At 40.6% G+C, this 19600-nt stretch overlaps 1 protein-coding gene across 1 annotated transcript in view; it reads left to right on the top strand.

The window, feature by feature from the left end:
* The window catches only part of PARD3 (par-3 family cell polarity regulator), a 561410-nt gene that overhangs the window by 277342 nt on the left and 264468 nt on the right, over positions 1-19600 (top strand). Inside the window, exons 6-7 of the mRNA XM_035129013.3 lie at positions 9920-10011; positions 13702-13785. Coding sequence (XP_034984904.1) covers positions 9920-10011; positions 13702-13785 — 176 coding nt within the window. The remainder of the gene's footprint in view (positions 1-9919; positions 10012-13701; positions 13786-19600) is intronic.

Genomic DNA, 19600 nt, shown 5'->3' with positions numbered 1-19600 from the left:
GGATAACCAGTCTTACCCACCCGCAACACAGGTGGTCAGTCTCCAGGTCTCACCGCAACACATGCCCTCTTTGAGGGAGGACCTGATTTCATGGAAGGACAATCAGAAGTGAAAGGTGGAATATTGTTTAACCCTACCATTGCTCGCTGCTTCTCCTCTGCAAACACCTTTCACTCCTAGGCTGTCTTCACCCTCCTTTTTTTAACTAGGCAGTGTCAAGGAACTGCAGTAAGTGAACCTGGAAGGGCATTTGCAGAGGAGAATAAATTAATGTGGGAAATGTTAAGCATTCCCCTGTGAATGAATTTTATCATGGGTTGGGGAGCATACATTTGCTGAAAGAACTTAGAATTCTTCCCTTCCAATGACTTGTTTATTAGCATTCTATGACCTTAAGTAATTTTGCCATTTTTATAAGAAAGTAACTGTATGAAAACTGACATAAAAAGTGTGACAATTGTGAATCTTTTCCTAATGGGTGAGGCTTCCTACCCCCCCACCCCGCCCCAGTTCTCATTGTCTCCTTCTTTTCTCAGCTATCTGTTTCTTTTCTGGTTTTGTTTTAGTTTCTTTTAGCTCCTCGGATCCTTCTCTTGATTGCCTACCCTTTAGTCCTTGTCTGCTGTCTCTTAGTTTCCCAAACTCCAGGGCCATTTTCTCATCCAACTTCTTCATGTCTAAGTACCACTTCAATCTCTAGCATTATGTGTTGAACAGGGGGGTTTCCTGACCAGAGTGGGAAAGGGGAGATATACACGCCTACCCACACACCATTAAAGGCAGTTGTATCATCTTTGACGTCTCTGATAATGGTGGCACACTATTATTATTATTATTATTATTATTTTTATTATTATTATTATTATTGCAAACATTCTTGATTATTATTATTATTATTATTATTATTTAAAAAAACATAAAGGGTTGTCTTCCAAGGCAAATGGCACTCTAGGAAAGGCCTCAATGTTTATACAGGTCATTATCAGAGAAAGCTATTCCTTGCCTCTGTTAGCTCTTCTCCCTACTAAGATCAATGCAGTAGCTGCCTCCTGGGCTGAAAGGCAACAGCCCTGTCTTTCATACTGTGGAATTGTGCAGTGGTATCTGCTGTTTGGCAGAATTTCAATGAGGCAAGGCAACCTTAGCCATCATGTAACTCACTCAGGCTCACCGTCCCTCTGCTAAGTTTGAACTACACGTAAGAGCTTGTTTCACTTGAGACCCCTTCCACTGTGTGGTGTTGCATATCTAAACAGCGAGACACCCCCCCCCCCCACACACACACCTGAATGAATGATCCTGATATAATTCTCTGGGCTCTGAGTGATCTTGTCTTTGTTATTTCACTCTGCGTCTCATTTCACACTTTTATTTGTGGTGTTGGAGAGAACAGTGCCTTTCCAGGTAACTGAAAAATGCTAGCAAAAGGGCATGAGTGTGAGGTAGGAATGGGTGAAGTAGTTGTAGACTGCAAAACCCCTCCACAAAATAAACAAATAAAAGAATTGTAGACAGCAAACTTACTTGTGGTCCGTGCTTGGAACATTTTCCGCTGGTACATTTTCCTTTTGAAAAAAATCCTATTTTCCCTGAATGCATTGTTTCATAAAATTAATTAGCAACATAAAATTGATTAGTAACATAAGGGGCACAATACCAATCAAAATTGACAACTTCACAGTTGTAATTCATTTTCTCACCAAGTGACTATCCCTAGGAAGCATGTACTGTATTCATATATAATAAATGGGAATGAGACCTCCAACAAAACATTGTTGTGTAGAGTCCTTATCTTAACAACAACAACAACAACAACAACAACAACAACAACTTTTTATTTGTATTCCTCCCTCCCCAGCCAAAGCCGGTCTCAGAGCGGCTAACAACAGGTAAAAATAGCGCAGTGTACATAAAATTGCACAGTCAATTAATTAAAATACATTCTAGAATCAATTCAGAATCAAATTAATGGCAACCATTGGGTTAGAGTTCTATGAAGAGGGTCAGACTGTGCCTTGGCCAAAGGCCTGGCGGAACAGCTTTGTCTTGCAGGCCCTGTGGAAAGATGTCAAGTCCCGCAGGGCCCTAGTCTCTTGTGACAGAGCATTCCACCAGATCGGGGCCATGGCCGAAAAAGCCCTGGCTCTGGTCGAGGCCAGTCTAACCTCCCTGTGGCCTGGGATCTCCAAGATGTTTTTATTTGAAGAGGTCCTCCGTGGGAAATACCAGGAGAGGCAGACCCTCTTAATGGAGCCAGCCAGCCATGCCCTCTTCCAGGATATTCTCTGGACTGACCCTACCATTAGGTTGTCGCTGGCCTTTCTGTCACACTCACATTCTGCCAGTATGCCAGAGACAGCACTACAGCAGAAGCCCGTGACCGAGTGAGCAGGCAGAGGGACAGCAAAGCCAGCATAGGCCATACACTACAGCAGGCATCATGTATGTTGCATGAGTTGCTCTGCTTGCATGACACACTGGCACGACTACTGCTGCATTGCAGCATTTGATTGGATGGGCAGTGAGCAAAGTGAGCGCAGTCAATGGCAGCAAGCTGTTGGGGAAAAGGGATTGCTGCGTGTGCCATGCAAGCTGCTCTGCATTCCCTAAACTAGTCAGCTGCCCTCTGAAGTAGTGGAAGTTGTGATCCAAATGGCAGTGGGATCCAGCTGCTTATCTGTCTGGCTTCCATATGTGGAGTTAGTCTTTCATTTTAGGCAGCAAAATGTCTAGGGCTAAAGATTATAATTTTCCTCCGGGAAGCTATGATATAAGTTTAATCAAGTAAATCTCAGTGTTAGAATGTTCATAGATATTTAATAGAATCAATCATTGCTTAGCCCAGTGGTTCCCAACAGGTGGTCCGCGGACCCCCAGGGGTCCGCGAGCTATGCCAGAGGGGTCCGCAAGATGCTATTAGAATAAAAAATATATTAAATATATTTTGCATGATAACAGATTTTTTGTTTTGGCCGCTTCCTGCATGAGCAGAGTCTAGCGCAAAACTAGAATTAGATAGAGGCAGTAGTTCTGCTGTATGCCATTAGGTGGCGCTTTACAAACACTATTGTTTTGCAAAGAGGCAGTGCACACATTCTACTAATGCTCACCTCCCCAAGATGCTTTGCGTGCGTCTGCTTCATTTGTGCTACTGCGCAGGTACCCCTCCCTCCTCCCTGGCACGCGCTGCCTCTTTGCAAGACAGTAGTGTTTGCAAACAAAGCGTTGTTTTTCGCGGAAGCTACAGTTCGCGTAGTTAAAAATGGACCGTTGGTTAAAAAGTGGTTCGTTAAAACGACAAAGGCCTACAGATGAAGAGGAAGATAATGCATTTGATGTTCAAGCAAGTAAGTCAGTGACTCTCGAACCGATCTTGTCAGTGTCCATTGAACCTAAATTGTAACTGTAAAAAACGTATAAATATAAAATATAAAAAGACTCTTAATTTGGCTCTCACTTTTTAATTTTAGGATTAGGAATTAATGGGGGTCCTTGTCACAATAGCGGCTCGATGAGGGGTCCTCGAGAAATTTTTGTTGGGAACCCCTGGCTTAGCCAATGGGGAAGAGAGGTTACATACAAGAACCAGGTGTTTTTTTTAGTCTACTATGCTGTTAACATATGGCTCTGAAATTATATTGAAAATTCTGTATCCTTGCAAAAACGTTGGTACAGTAGTTACTAATAATATGTAATGCAGTACATGCTCCTATGAAAATGTAAATTTGTACATACTTTTATGAAAACTATAACTGTACCAAATGTGTTGCTTAAAATTGCTGTATCATTGATTCTGGAACTTTCTCAAACCCCTAAATAAAGTATAGCATTTTCTAATTTTACCTCAGTAACAGGTGGGGTTTTTAATTTAAGAAGAAACCCAAGGCAATAATTGCAGATACTTTCGAAGCTAGATACTTTTTTTAGCAAATGAGAATTCAAAGTTACTTCCCTCTGCAGGTGTCCAAATTACTCTACATTTGGTTCTATGTGAAAGAAAGTCTATGTTACATGGGAAATAAAAGAGTAGCTGATTACGGCAATATTAAAGTTTTTTGTGATTTTTTTTTAAAGACACATCTGTTGATTATAGCATCATGATACCAGTGCTCTAGTGAAGTTTACAAGCTTCTTTTACTCTTAAGTATCATAATTGAGAGACAAATATTAAGTCTCACAAGATTACCAGACTCAACTTCCAAACACTATTCTGTTTCCTTAGAGCTGTAAAACTTCAGGGAAAACGGGTCCCCAAACACCACCATCACCAGCTCCAACTTATGGCTTCATGGAAGACAGGACATTTTTCAAATGTCCAAATATATATTGTACATCCTCTTAAATAAGTGTGTGTAATTTTTTTAAATCCAGCCTTATTAATATAGGTTAGAATTCTGCTGAAACAGCAGAGGGAAAGAAAATCAATGTAGATAAAAATAAAACCCTGTTAATTAATTTAAAAACAAACTACATTAACTGCAGCAGGGAACAACATAGCTGCAACATTAAAATCAAGGCACTTCCCAGAAGACCTGTTAAAATGGAGGTCCCTTTACAAATCTTCCTTGTGCAGAAGCTGGACTCTTCATCAATTGTTCATAGATCTACTAGTCTAGATCTAGATGCCGTGAGAAAAATGGACTTCTGTCAAATGTTCTCTCTCTCTCTTACTCTCATTTTTGGGAATCCTGGTAAAACAGAAGCCTCATGGGTGGGTGGTTCTCAGGTTCAGGAAATTGGAAGCTTGCCTGTTCTTGATGGGTTTGTACTGTCCCTGAAGGAACGAGTCTATAGCCTGGGGTTACTCCTAGATCCATCACTATCACCGGAGGCAAAGGTGTCCTTAGTGGCCTTCAGTGCTTTTCTTAAAGTTTCAGTTATATGTGTTCCTGGACAATGATAGCTTGGCCACAGTGGGGCAAGCCTTCGTAACATCTTGTTGAACTATTGCAGTGCACTCTGCATGGGCCTATCCTCATGATGAATTCGGAAACTGCAACTAGCATGGAATACTGCTGCCCGACTTCTTTACTCCCATGAACACGGCATGTGACTTCTCTATTCCCGTACTTTTATTTTAATATCATCTCTCCACAGGATAACCAGTGTTGTGCAGTGGTTGCAGTGCTAAAGTAGGACTTGGAAGGCCAAGGTTTATATCTCCACCCAGCCGTGAAGTTCACTGCATGCATGACCTTGGACCATTCACTGTTAGTTAGCCTGACCCTACATCACAGGGTTCTTGTGATTATAAATTTGGGAGGGGGAGAACCATGTCTGTCGCTTGGAGCTCTTTGGAAGAAAGGTGGAGTATAGATGAAATAAATAATACATACATACATACATACATACATACATACATACATACATACACATTTTAGTGTCTCAAGTCATTCTAGCAGCACCCTTAAAAATCCGTCACTGAAGGTGAGAAGCCACTCCAGAGTAGTGTTCCATGAGATGTGAGGGACGTGCTGTTTGAAGGGAAAACTATCTGCTTTCCCATAGATAAGCAGGTATCTTTGGATCACAGCCATCTCCTTTGTATTCATAGGGAAGAGAGTATATAGCCTGCACTGGTGAGGTTTTGTCTAGTATCCTTAAATATTTATGTTTTTCAGTTATGCTCCGTGGAGCAAATTTTAACTCTCACATGCTAAAATCAATACATCTGAAATCACTTATGATTGCTAACATGTTGCTGGAAGACTCAACTCTTTATATATTTGAACACCTTTAAAATAAACAAATAACACCCACATCTTATTTGGAGTTTGTGTTTATGTTCCTAATGCAGTCTTAAGCAAGTTCAAGATGCTGGTTAACCTTTGAAATGTATTACTTGCCTGGTGCTTAAGAGAGATAGATGACTAAGAAGTGCATATTAGAGCCTCTCAAAACACAGGATCATCAATCTTCAAGGAGCTTCGTCTCACGCAGGGAGCTTCCATCCAGCGTGTGCACAAAGCATCTACAACTCAGAGAAAAAGCTTGGTGCATCCAGCTCCTTATTTTTGCAGACTCTCAGAGGAAATGTCAATTGGACATTACCAGCTGCCTCTGCCTTGCTTTAATATCTCTTCAATAATTTAATATATTGTCTGACTCTCTCCGCGCTGAACTCATAACCCTTCACCCACCACTTATTATTTTGCTGATTGATGCCTCAGTGTGTAGAATCTAAAATCTGCACTCTGAAATCTGCTGGCTACATTACAATAGTTTTGTTGTGTCTGTGTGTTTGTACATGGGAGGAATGAAAGAAACACAAATGTCTGTGAAAGTTGCAGAGCTAACAATGCTTCGGCTCCTCCTCTTCCAATGAAAAGTCCCATAAATGGATGAACTAGTAGCTACTGCATGCATAGTTTTCAGATTAAAATGGAGTATGTATATGAAGCAACAGTTTAAATTTCCATTAAGGTAAACCACTTAATAACCTTTAAAGTTTTTTTGTTTTTTTTAGAATCCAGAAACACTTCTGGAAATTGCTTAATTGCTCTTCCTGTTGCTCCAGAGTTTAATGGAAACCCTTTAAGCAAATTCGTATTTATGTTGGGGCACAGCAGCCACAGTGTGTTGGCTATGGAAGATGTGCCTTTGTGGTAACTGTAAATTGGTAGTTTACAGACCACTCAAACAAACTTCGTCAAGAGAGTTGGACTTCTCCTGCATTGTGTTCTGCAGAGTAGTTATTCAGCAAGCAGCAAATTCTGTAGGATTTCTTCAATGAACCCGAAGCATGGGCATTTGTATTGGGGGCATGCAGAGAGACTTAAAAACACAGGCTGCAAATATAGGTCTTTGATGAGTCTCTTGTTTGTGGTAGTTTCAGTCTTTCCCTCCATGTTTATGAGCAAGGGAATGAGAATCTAGGCCTGTGTGGGGAACCTTTGAACCTTCAGATGTTGTTGGACTTCCACCAGCCCCAGGCAGTATGATCAGTTGTGATGGGAGTTGTGGTCCAGCAACATTTGAAAGGGCCCCTTCACCAGCCCACTGTAGGAAAACCATAATGTGTGCAATCAGTATATAGGCAACAACTGATTAATGGACTAAACATGTCACTAAAACATGTATAAGGGCACGCTTATACATGTTCTGCCAATGTGTTTGGGGCCAGGAATGGAACCCCTACACAAAATGGTCATTGGCTGTAGTTTACCTTCTGCTGGCCCTTACTCCCCTGCTATACATTTTAACACATTGAACATATCAGTCCTCAAAACTGTTTATTACAAATGACTATTGAAGTCATCTACAAAAAAATCTGACCATTATCCAGAAATGCCCTATTTGCCTAGTACCATCATGAGCATTTATAACCATCTCCTTTGTTTCTGATCTTTCTGTATTTTTATCAGTGTGAGGGGTCTACATGTGTATGGGGCATGCGGAGAAATCTCAGGGTTGTGTGCTTTCTTCACTATGTGCAGAACATGCAGTGTGTGTGTGTGTGTGTGTGTGTGTGTGTGTGTGTGTGTGTGTGTTGTTTTAGGTTGTTCTTGTTGCGTGTTGAGGTCCCCAAAACACCTCCCAATAAATCACACTTCACACAGAAGTTTCAGTTTAATGTTTTAGGCATAATTTTGGCCACAACTTTATTTAAAATACAAAATGTGAGTGGTTGCTTAGGCATTGGTTATAACTATCTGACATCCACCCGCCTGCGGAAGTCAGGGTGAGGAAAACAAATTGAGGAGAGAATGGAGACAGGGGTCAGAGCTCCCAGGGGCTCTTCCGTGGCCCTAGCACAGGCATCCCCAAACTTCGGCCCTCCAGATGTTTTGGACTACAATTCCCATCATCCCTGACCACTGGTCCTGTTAGCTAGGGACCATGGGAGTTGTAGGCCAAAACATCTGGAGGGCCGCAGTTTGGGGATGTCTGCCCTAGCACCTTGTAGGGGGTATGGACGAAAGCAGCATTGGAGGGACCGGCACAGCCAATCCTGATCCTTCCATCAACCAATTTATTAACCAATGCCTAACTGCAACTGTCACAGGCGCGGTAGCGGCTACTCTAGAGTAACGACTCCTCAAAGCGTTGCCTTTTCATGCTTTTATTCAGTGCTGATTATTTACAGTGCAGAACAGTGCTATGTACATGTTGTCAGTTAGGGGTCAGAACCTCCGAATGGAGATTCATAGAATCATAGAATCATAGAAGAGTTGGAAGAGACCACGAGGGCCATCCAGTCCAACCCCCTGCCAAGCAGGAAACACCATCAAAGCATTCTTGACATATGGCTGTCAAGCCTCTGCTTAAAGACCTCCAAAGAAGGAGACTCCACCACACTCCTTGGTAGCAAATTCCACTGCCGAACAGCTCTTACTGTCAGGAAGTTCTTCCTAATGTTTAGGTGGAATCTTCTTTCTTGAAGTTTTAATCCATTGCTCCGTGTCCGCTTCTCTGGAGCAGCAGAAAACAATCCTTCTCCTTCCTCCATATGACATCCTTTCATATATTTGAACATGGCTATCATATCACCCCTTAACCTTCTCTTCTCCAGGCTAAACATACCCAGCTCCCTAAGCCATTCCTCATAAGGCATCGTTTCCAGGCCTTTGACCATTTTGGTTGCCCTCTTCTGGACACGTTCCAGCTTGTCAGTATCCTTCTTGAACTGTGGTGCCCAGAACTGGACACAGTACTCCAGGTGAGGTCTGACCAGAGCAGAATACAGTGGTACTATTACTTCCCTAGATCTAGATGCTATACTCCTATTGATGCAGCCCAGAATTGCATTGGCTTTTTTAGCTGCTGCATCACACTGCTGACTCATGTCAAGTCTGTGGTCTACCAAGACTCCTAGATCCTTTTCACATGTACTGCTCTCAAGCCAGGTGTCACCCATTCTGTATTTGTGCTTTTCATTTTTTTGCCCAAGTGTAGTACCTTACATTTCTCCTTGTTAAAATTCATCTTGTTTGCTTTGGCCCAGTTGTCTAATCTGTTAAGGTCATTTTGAAGTGTGATCCTGTCCTCTGGGGTATTAGCCACCGCTCCCAATTTGGTGTCATCTGCAAACTTGCTCAGGATGCCCTCAAGCCCATCATCCAAGTCATTGATAAAGATGTTGAATAAGACTGGGCCCAAGACAGAACCCTGTGGCACCCCACTAGTCACTACTCTCCAGGATGAGGAGGAGCCATTGATGAGCACCCTTTGGGTTCGGTCAGTCAGCCAGTTACAAATCCACTGAATGGTAGCATTGTCTAGCCTGCATTTTACCAGCTTCTTTACATTCGCGCGTTTTCTTCCAGCAAAGTAGTCTAGGGATACTGAATCTCCGCCCCCGTCGTTTCCTGCGCAATTCTGGGGTCAGCGGGATCGGCCTTCTTCCTTTGCCTCCCGCTTCCCTTCCCACACTAGGCATAGGCTCCACTACCTTGCCTGAGCCTCGGTCACCACTTCCTGAGTCGCCGCTGGAGATATCCCCCTCCCCGCTCTCGGTAGCGCTGGGAGACGAGCTGGTACTTAAGATGGGAGGGACCTGCCTGTAGCTTCTGTCCCTCACAGCAACCTTACAAGTTGTGACGCGAAAACCAAGTGGCACCAGCCAATCAGCCAAATGGAAAAATTCCTACCAGGCCCATGCCCCAAAAGCAGACGACCCCATGACAGGCATAGCAAGGTCAAATGCAACAGCCTAAATAAAGGGAGGGTGGGCGGGTGATCTGAAGCTTGCAACGAAAGAGAAAGCCCACTCTGCGAGCCTTGAATATAAAGCATACTTGAACATAAACCTTTATTCATTACTGCTGAATACAAATAGATATATCAAACTAATTTTGATATGTTTTGTGGGATGGGGTGAGGAAGCAATTTTGGAATTTTGGAATAAATTTTGATATCCAAAGGTATATATTCAGTAATTCAAATGCTTATGTGGTACTGTCACTTCTGTTCTGACCAGGATGAAGATGGAACAGAAGAGGAAAATAGCAGAGTTGAACCAGTCGGGCATGCAGATGCTGGCTTGGAGAATGCTGGCAACTATTCTTTAGAGTAAGTTTATTAACAGAATTGCATGTTTAATTATAATACCAAATATATATATACAGTAGCAACACTTAAACTGCTACACTTAAATTATATTGTTGTTCAAATGCACTCTATACATTTTGAACAGTATCATACCACTTTTTAACAGTCATGGGTTCCCCAAAAGAATTCTGGGAACTGTAATTTGTTATGGGTAGTGAGGGTTGTTAGGAGACACCCCCCCCCCCCATTCTCTTCACGGAGCTGCAATCCCCAGAGTTCTCAGGGAAGGTGGATTGACTTTTAAACCAATCTGGGGAATTGTAGCTCTGGGAGAGGAATAGGGCATCTTATAACAACTCCTAGCACCCTTAACAAACTACAGTTCCCAGGAACTTTGGGGCTGGGGGAGAGTAACAACATTTAATAAAGACTTTCACAACATTTAATAAAGGCCTGAATTTATAAGATGCCAGTACAGGTGGCGACCATTTTTCATCCATTCAATTGATGTGTGACCGCCAACGTGCAAGTTGTTTTTGACCTGAGAGTGGGCACAAACAGGGAGTTGCCTGTATTCATTCATTTTTTGTAGCACAAGACCTCTAAGCCTAAAAACCCTGGGTAGATTTAGAGCATCACTAAGCACACTGGATTTCTTTAAAAATCGGGGAGCATTGGCCAAAAAGAAAAGCCATTTTGTGAAGAAAACTGTATTGTTACCTTCACTAAGAGTTATGTGTAAGATTGATATAGAGTCTTTATTAATATAACCAATTTTTATGTGGGAAGAATCTGTTAAAAGATATGCATCATTATCTTTGGATGTGCCCATTTTTACTATGGCAAGAGAATATTGGCTTATTCAAGCTACGCAGAAAGAGAGAGAGAGAGAGATCACGATCACTCAACAAGTAATGAAAAATCAATTTGGCTGTTCTCTTGAATTTTTCCCTGCTGTGTTGCTTCCACTTATATTGCCTGGTATTCACGAAGTTGCATTATAAAATGCAGAAAACTCCCATGTTCATTCCCCAGTTCAGGGTGGGAAACACTCCTGTCTGAAACCGTGTGGAGCTTCTATCAGTTCCTGTAGACTGTATTGAGTTGGATGTGACTCTGTATAAGGCTTCCTGTCCTAGCCCAGTGAAATTTGTGTCTTTAGAACAGCTGACCCTCACCCCCTAAATTTCCTCCTACTCTGACATGTCATAAGCTGCTTTGGAAATCCTTCTTGGTTTCAAAAACAGTTTCCTATTAGACATTATCCTAGTGATGGGGCTGTTATTCAAGTGAAACATGTATTAAACACTCTTGGACTCTTAGATCATTCAGAATGTGATATTGGGTATAGATTCTTTTTTTTACATTTGTTAATTGTTCTATTTAATGGAATATAGTATTGCTACTCTCTTAGAACAACTCTGTTACAAATAAAATATAAATTATAAAGACAATTTCATAGAAAATCAAAGTAATTAACATGTTTCCATTTCCAGTATCTGGTTTAAATATCCTACATGAAATGGTATAACCAGAGAGCTGTTCTCATTTAGTCAGTAGACCCAAATTTGCCTGTTTTGTTGGGTGAGGAATCCTTTGCTAATTTGACACCCCTTTCTGAGTAGCTGGCTTCATGGCTGACAAAAGCTTTTGAAACTCAGGTCTCATGGGTCTAAATGAATAATATGATAGCATATAATCAATTAGTTGTTGAAACATGACATCAGGATTTCATCACATTTCAGAAAACCAGTGTAGCCAATAAGATTCCATATAGCCGCCGTCGCTGCTGCTGCTGCTGCTATTACAATTTATTATCCACCTGTCACTCCAGAGTCCTAGGGCAGGTTACAAAAATTAAAACACAATATTGAAAAGAGTTTCAAATAACAAAATTACAGAAACAAGGTGGATCTCAAGTGTCAAAAACTGTATAATGAAGGTACCAGACACACCTCTGTGGCGAGTTCCACAACTTAAAATGAAAATGACATTTCATCATTGCACATGTAGGACAAATGAGGCATACAAGCATATAATGAAAATGAACATTTCAAAAGGAAATATTGAAAGTAATCTAAATTGGGAAGGAAAGTGAAAGCATTTTTAAAACATCACCACCACACACCCCTTATGTTATATTTTAATTATGGAAATATTTGTAGACTCCACTCTTTAAAAAATACATGCGTGTGGTGTATAGCCTACAAAATTTACAATAAAGACATTAAGAATGTCAGTAAAAACATTAGTAAAAACATACATGAATACTTGTTAGCATTGCAAAGGCCAGTCTAAATAACATAGGGTTTGGGAAACATCTAAAAGAAGGCAGGAATGACACATGCCGGATCTCAACTGGCAGGGAGTTCCAAAGGGCAGGGCCTGTATTTGTTACTTGATGACGAATCATGATTTGATGAAAGGCATATGTGAATTACAAAGATACTAGGTGGTGTGTCTCACAAAACAAAATATGTCCATAAATAATTATTGGTTTGAGACCATCAAAACAGAAACTGAAGTTTGCAGTTGAATCTGCAAGCTACAGTTTATGCTGATTCTAGTTTGCTGTAACTTCTAAATTCACTGAGAATTGACAAACTATAGTTACTATAGTTAGAGCCATTGTTCTACCTCAAGGGGCTGGCTGTACCATGGGGAGAGTAGTGAACTCAGGAAGTTGAGTGCTGAGCAGACAGGAAACGAAAGCCACTCTAAAGTATGGTTTGTGTGTTCTGTGTGTTTAAATCATGTCATGAGTTTTTAACTATGGTTAGCATAAACCATGTTTTTCACTCTGTCTGAATGCTTTTACTGTCAGTGTTAGTGCTTATCCAAAATGGAAGAAGAGTAGAAGAGTTTGGATTTGATATCCCGCTTTATCACTACCCGAAGGAGTCTCAAAGTGGCTAACAATCTCCTTTCCCCTCCTCCCCCACAACAGACACCCTGTGAGGTGGGTGGGGCTGAGAGACTTCACAGAAGTGTGACTAGCCCAAGGTCACCCAGCAGCTGCATGTGGAGGAGTGGAGACACAAACCCGGTTCCCCAGATTACGAGTCTACCGCTCTTAACCACTACACCACACTGGCTCTCTGTCAATGCTATTGAATATATCCACCTGACCCCTTAGCCTGTATTAGAATATATATTTTAAAAATATATTCATATATGTGGCATTTTCAAATTATTAAAAATAATAGATTGTATTTTATGGGGAGGGGGAATTGCATTTGAACTGTTTGCTTTCATACAATACAATTATTAGAAATAATAGGTTGTATTTTTATGGGGAGAGGGAATTGCATTTGAACTGTCTGTTTTCATACAATACAATGGCTTCACTCTCAATCCATGCAAAAGCCAATCTGAACCCCCACCTGTCATTGTTGAACATAATACAATTCATATAATGGATTAAGCTTAACCAAAACATTAGTTCACGTTTCATTTGATTTATTAACTGAATTATTTTTGATGATTGATCTCCTTTCATGCCATCAGATTAATACTGAGGTATGTAACATTCAGTGCTCCTATCATCACTGCCAGTTCTCAAATATATTTGTGTGTGTGTGTGTGTGTGTGTGTGTGTGTGTATGTGTGTGTTTGTTCGTTTGTGTTTGTGTCTGTGTGTATGTGTGTGGTCTTTCTTTTGGTTCATTTACGCTACATGTTCATGTTCCCTCATTCATCATTGTCTCACAGTGATATGGTAAAGCTCGTTGAAGTCTCCAATGACGGCGGCCCTTTGGGGATCCATGTAGTACCTTTCAGTGCCCGAGGCGGAAGGTAATGTATTGTGTAGGTTTTTAATTGAATCATAGCCTCCTATATTTTCGCTTCCACTTTTATCTTATGTGTAGCCACCTATGGAGGGGCAAGGGTGTCTGTTTGAAATAAAGCATGATCTTTTCAGAAGAAAATCTTGCTGACTCTCAAGCCATAAGAAAACCTGCCTGTAAGTTTAACTGCACTGGCCAAGGTGAGGATGACAGAAACTGCTTCCTAATTTATAACATAAATTATTTTCTGTCCTAATGTGCAGCTGAATTGCAAGGATGTGAATTATTTCCATCAGGGTAGTCATAAAAGTTTCTTCTTGCCTTTTACCTTGGTTTAATATTAGAAATGTACTTCATGCAGCATTTATCCCTGGCTGCTTAGCCCATCATTTACCACACGGGCAGCATTCAAAACCACAAAGACACACTTCTGGGTGTACATTTCCCCCCCACTCAGACTTGAAAGGAGTAAAATTTATAGTGGCGGTGGTGTTAAATAAAGCCAGCGGCATGAAGTATAGCATGGTTTTTGATCTGCTGCTGAACACAAGTGTGTCTTGTATTGCATTGCATGTAAAAAGGAAAAGGAAAGGGGGGGGAGGGAAAAAAGATAACTATCTATAAGTTCTGAGTAATAGAGATAAAATGAGTACCATACAGATGATATGGCCATTTTCCGATCTTCATCTGTAAAGAGAACACTCAGAATAATAATGCTCACTTTATTGAGGCAGAGTTTTAGTGTTTAGGGTCTTTGATTGAATCAAAAATTAAAGTGGAAAATTAAATGACCTTTAAAGCAATTATGATTCTGTGCCAGGATTTAAAGCTTTGTGGTGTAAAAGAAAATCCTGGCAATTCCTCGAAGACATAAGTAGGACTTCAGGAGGTGGGGTGGGGAAGAGAAAGAGATTACCTTTATCTTGGGAGAGTAATTGCATTCACATTTTCTGCTCTCTTTGGTGAGAAAGGACCAAACATGCATTTTATAAATGTAATCTTGGATTATATATTGAAGGGGTATTGTGTTTTGACAAGTCCACCTATCCATCAGCAATTTCACTTTAAATTGATTAAAAGCAAATGTCACTGTATATCAAATATATCTTATCAACTGCTTTTCATACTTGATAAATAGGGGAGTTCTCTCTCTCCCTGTCCTCAAGAATGATGAATGTGGTATAGAAATCATTCATTCCTAAGTATTTTTTTTTAAGTTAATGGCTGACTAGGTACAATGGCATGTGGTGCTGTGACAAAGTAATAATTTTCTTACAGCAGCCTTCCCTGGGGACTTGGGAGGTAAGACTAAATGCTGCTATAAGACTGTCCCTCTTGTGAATGATCTGGTATTCATTTAGCTATGTATTCCAGGTACAAGTGGTAGTTGCTGCTGCTGAATGACAGTCCCTGCTCCCAAAGATAATAAACCATGATGTGTTATGCTTTAATGTTGCTTGGCTGTAAAGAAAAAAGTAAGGCTTAGCTAAAGCATTGCATTTCTTCATCAATAGTCTGCCACCTCCCAAATCAAAACAAAGAAACAAAAAACAAAAATCTGATGAAAGTGTGAATTCATTGAGTTGTATCCAGATTAGAAGGCAACTTGCAGAATTTTCTCTTCCCCTTTGTCCCTCTGTAGTCCCTGTCCCCATCAGATAGTGAGTGCAGATAGTGAGTCAGATAGTGAGTGCAGTGTTGTGCTTGGCTGCCACAGAAAGAGGCTGGGGGCATACAAAACCGGGCAAAGGAATCTTCACAAGTCTTAGTTGGGAATCTGAGAGAATTTACAGAGGCAAACTTACCCCTCTGTAGCAAAGGTACAGCTCCCTTCACTGCAGAAAGGATCACTGGGGCAAGGGAATTGGGCTAGGCAAATAGGGGCAATAGCAAACTCCCTCCGTTTCCTCACGTGACTCTGATTTTGAAAGTAGCTTAGTAACAAGTGATGTCTCAAGCCAACTTCTGTTAAGAGTCAAATTAAATTAAAACCATGATGTTAACGGGGGGATGGGGACGGGATGACTTGCACCTTAAAAGACGCGTGTAAGGAAGCTTCTTTTGCTGTGCTAAGTAGATCATCCCTCACTGTTTGGAGGAATCGGGGGAAACAACCTCCAAAGCCCAAGAAGGAGGGGGGTTGAGAGAGGATCAGGAAAAAAGGAAAAAAGACACGAGATCCCAGTGCATAGGAGCATAGGTATGCTATCTTCATTTCAGTCATGGATAGAAAATGTATTACATTGTTGTGGAACACAAGTTCAAGCCTTTTTCTACGGCTTGGCCTTGACTCCTGTGGTGAATTGCAGCTGCTATCTATGCCATATTTGCAATGTTTTTGCTGTCAATGGAGCTTATGTTTCGTACATAATGGCACTATAAAGGCTGCATAAATCAGGTCAAGACATTGTGGTGAGGAAAAATAATGTATTTCAGTCTGAATGGACATTATAATCTCAAAGAGCAGATTCTCAGGTCGGCCAAGAAACACTTCTCAGTGGCACTTTACTGGTATTGCCATTGGGGGAAGTGTTATGTTTTCAGGTTTTAGGCAAAGATGAATAGTGCTGCATATAGGGTGGGAGGGCAGGAACAGGCAACCCATTAATTTTTCATAAAAGCTGGGAAGCGTTTATTTTTTTGTATATTCTTCTTCTTGTGCTCAGTAAAACCAATTGCCGATGTCAACCCCAAGCTGCTAAATGTGGCATTTGTCACTGTAAAGATCAAGGTATTCAGAGTGAAGGGCATTGCAGTTCATCTATCATTCACATCTCCGTGTCAGGTATTTAGAAACAAAACAGGATACTAAGTGAATGACTGCTGGTGGTATTCAGGACCTTCAGTTTGAGCAGGGTCAATTTGAACAATTCCACAAGTCCTTGGAAGTGCAGTTCTGACATCAGTTTTTTAAACTATGTTTCAGGGTCACTGAATGGGCAGTTGTTGTTGCTGCTGTTATAATAATAATGTTGTCATAATAAAAATTGTTCTAATAATAACAACAAGATATATAGCCTGCTATACACACTTTTATTGTGTGGAAAATAAAAGTAATCCAGTTCTGAAACACAGTCATACCTCATGTTACATCTGCTGCAGGTTACGTCTTTTCAGGTTACAGACGTGCCAAACCCAGAAGTCCCGGAATGGGTTACTTCTGGGTTCAGCGCGTGCATGCGCAGAAGCACTAAATCGCGCTTTGCGCATGCACAGAAGCACCAAATTGCCTCATGCGTGTGAGCAGACGCGGCACTTCGGGATGCGGCCTTTTCATGTTGCGAACGGGCCTCCGGAACGGATCCCGTTCGCAACCAGAGGTACCACTGTACAGGTTTAGTAGTTCCTGTGTCCTCTATGTTTAGTACGTCCATGTCAAAAGTCATTGTCATACAGAATGCCTGCCTTCTGCCCTGGGATCTTTGTCCAAACATCCTTGTCAAGGGTCTTCAAATTCTGGCTGGCCTTTGTGACCAACCACAAATGTGTGTCTGCCAAGATCTTTCACTTCCCGCAAGGAGCAGGGTCTTGTCTCTGAGCTCAGGCTGCACCTTCAAAATGCAGTGTGAGGTCACAGACAATTCCGTACCCTTCTCTCCAGGTCCAAGATTGTGGTGGAAGTTTCTGTGCAATGCAGAAACAAGCTTCTGCTGCTCCCTGCAGCTCGGATCTAGAGGTGTGGGGCAGAGGCTTACTTTGCCTCTGGATTTGCTCAGAACACCCAGTAAATAGCACAGTTAAAAGCCACATATCTCTGTCTCAGCAGGAGAAAGACCAGGGAGGAGCAAATTGTCTCTCTTGGAACTCTCACACTCATGAGTTTGTACTAAGCCATAGATAGTAAGATGCGTGAACAGGATCTCTGTGCAAATGATATGCAAGAGCAAATTCAGAAGAATCATTTCCCATTTCCTTCAAATATTACATCATACAATTATTAACAATTATTAATTTTGTACTATAATAGCAACCGTAACCTCATTTGAGTGGTTTGGTATTAATCTATAGAAATAAGCTGTGCATAGCATTGTTACAAAATATTCTCTCCTTGTTATAAATAAACCAATTAAATATCCAGGAATTTCGCTTCAAAGAAAATTTAATCTAGGAGCTCAGGACATTGATCAGAAATTATTAAAAGAAACAATGAAAGATTTAGGTCACTAGACAAGATAAAGGTATCCTTTTATCTTAGTCAGGTAAAATAGCTTTGATAAAAATGAATCTATTACCTAAAATATTCTTCCCCCTTTCAGAATCTACCAGTGAGGCACAATTTAGCTATTTTACACTTATGGCAGAAAGTTACTCATAACATTCATGTAGAATGGTAAACTTCCAATAGATGCTGGAAAGGCATTATTTAAATCTGAATTACTTGGGAGTATAACATTATCAAAAAATTAATTTATATTATTATGCATCTAAATTGACAATGAGAGTCTACTGGGTTTTATTGTATATAGTCACAAGCCCAGCACCAGATGAATTAAAAATGCCCTTTAGTTAATTAACTTTGGTTTCCAAAACTGGATCTTATCATTGGAGAGATAGATAAGACGATACTAAATACATGGTACAAATTAAAGGTTCAGCATAGCCGTGGATTATCATCATATGTATTGGTATTTTTTATTTTTATAGTGAATAGTTTTCCTTGATGCATCATTTGGAAAATCTTTCTTTATGGTACTACATGGATTAGTTCAGTCTTAAACCGATGATGTAATAACATTGTCTCTCCCCACCCCCACCCCCACCCTATCCCTTGGAAATTATAAATTGATAAAGGACCAAGACCTATTTTTACTAGTATGAAATATTCCAAGAGCCAAACAAAGGAAATGCTGAGAAAGTGGTATCATATGCTTCAAGAGTTAGAAAAGTTAAATTTAATTTGGAACATAAATTGGAAACTGATTTGGACAACACCAGGATAGGGCTTGGAGAAACCCCTATCTGAGTCACTATTAGTCAGTTGATGATGATGATTAAATAAAATTTCTAGGCTCACAGGGCAGTTTACAATACAAAAAACACAAAAGCACATAACAGTAACAAACAAAAACAAACAAAACAATTACACACACCGTTTTAAAGGCAATAGTTTGTTTAATTAGCCAAAGGCATGGAAGTAAAGGAAGGAAAACTCGCCTCCTTGTCCTTCCACCAGTAGGTGAAGCCATTTGTTCCAACAGACTTTTGGGAACTGACTGTATAGTTTTTAATAGTGTGTGTGTGTGTGGTTTTTACTTTCATCAGTGTTAAATTGTATTTTTAATAATAGTTTCCCCCCCCCATGTTTTTAGCAGTTCTCATTTGTATATGCAAGTCACCTTGAGTCCCATCAAGGAAAGGTGGAGTATAAAGAAAAAATAATGATGATGATGATAATAATAATAATAATAATTTCATCTGCTTGCTTGCTAATGGCATGCTTCTCTTACTAGCCACCAGAAGGCTGAGATAATTTCTCAAAGGATGAAATTCATCTAAATAAAACTTAAATAGCAACACAAAAGCATGTTGTAATAATCTGGCTGTGCTAACAAATCAAAAGTGAGAGAGCAGAAAAACGTTGGATTCCAAACCATGAAAGATTGGAAGAGCAGGGGTTTTTGGATGACTTGCTTATTTCATCTCCTATATCCTGAGATGATAACATAGAACAGAGGTAGGCAATGTGGTGCCCTCCAGATGTTGTTAGACTGCATAGCTGATTGTCAGGGATGATGGGACATAGTTCATTGGCATCTTGAGGGTACCATATTGACTAAACATGTTGAATATGGAAATGATGTGTAGAAAGAGGGTGACAATTT

Source organism: Zootoca vivipara, chromosome 11 (assembly GCF_965207765.1).
Source record: "Zootoca vivipara chromosome 11, rZooViv2.hap1.1, whole genome shotgun sequence".
NCBI classification, from domain to species: domain Eukaryota; kingdom Metazoa; phylum Chordata; class Lepidosauria; order Squamata; family Lacertidae; genus Zootoca; species Zootoca vivipara.
This window is presented reverse-complemented; position numbering and strand designations above follow the sequence as displayed.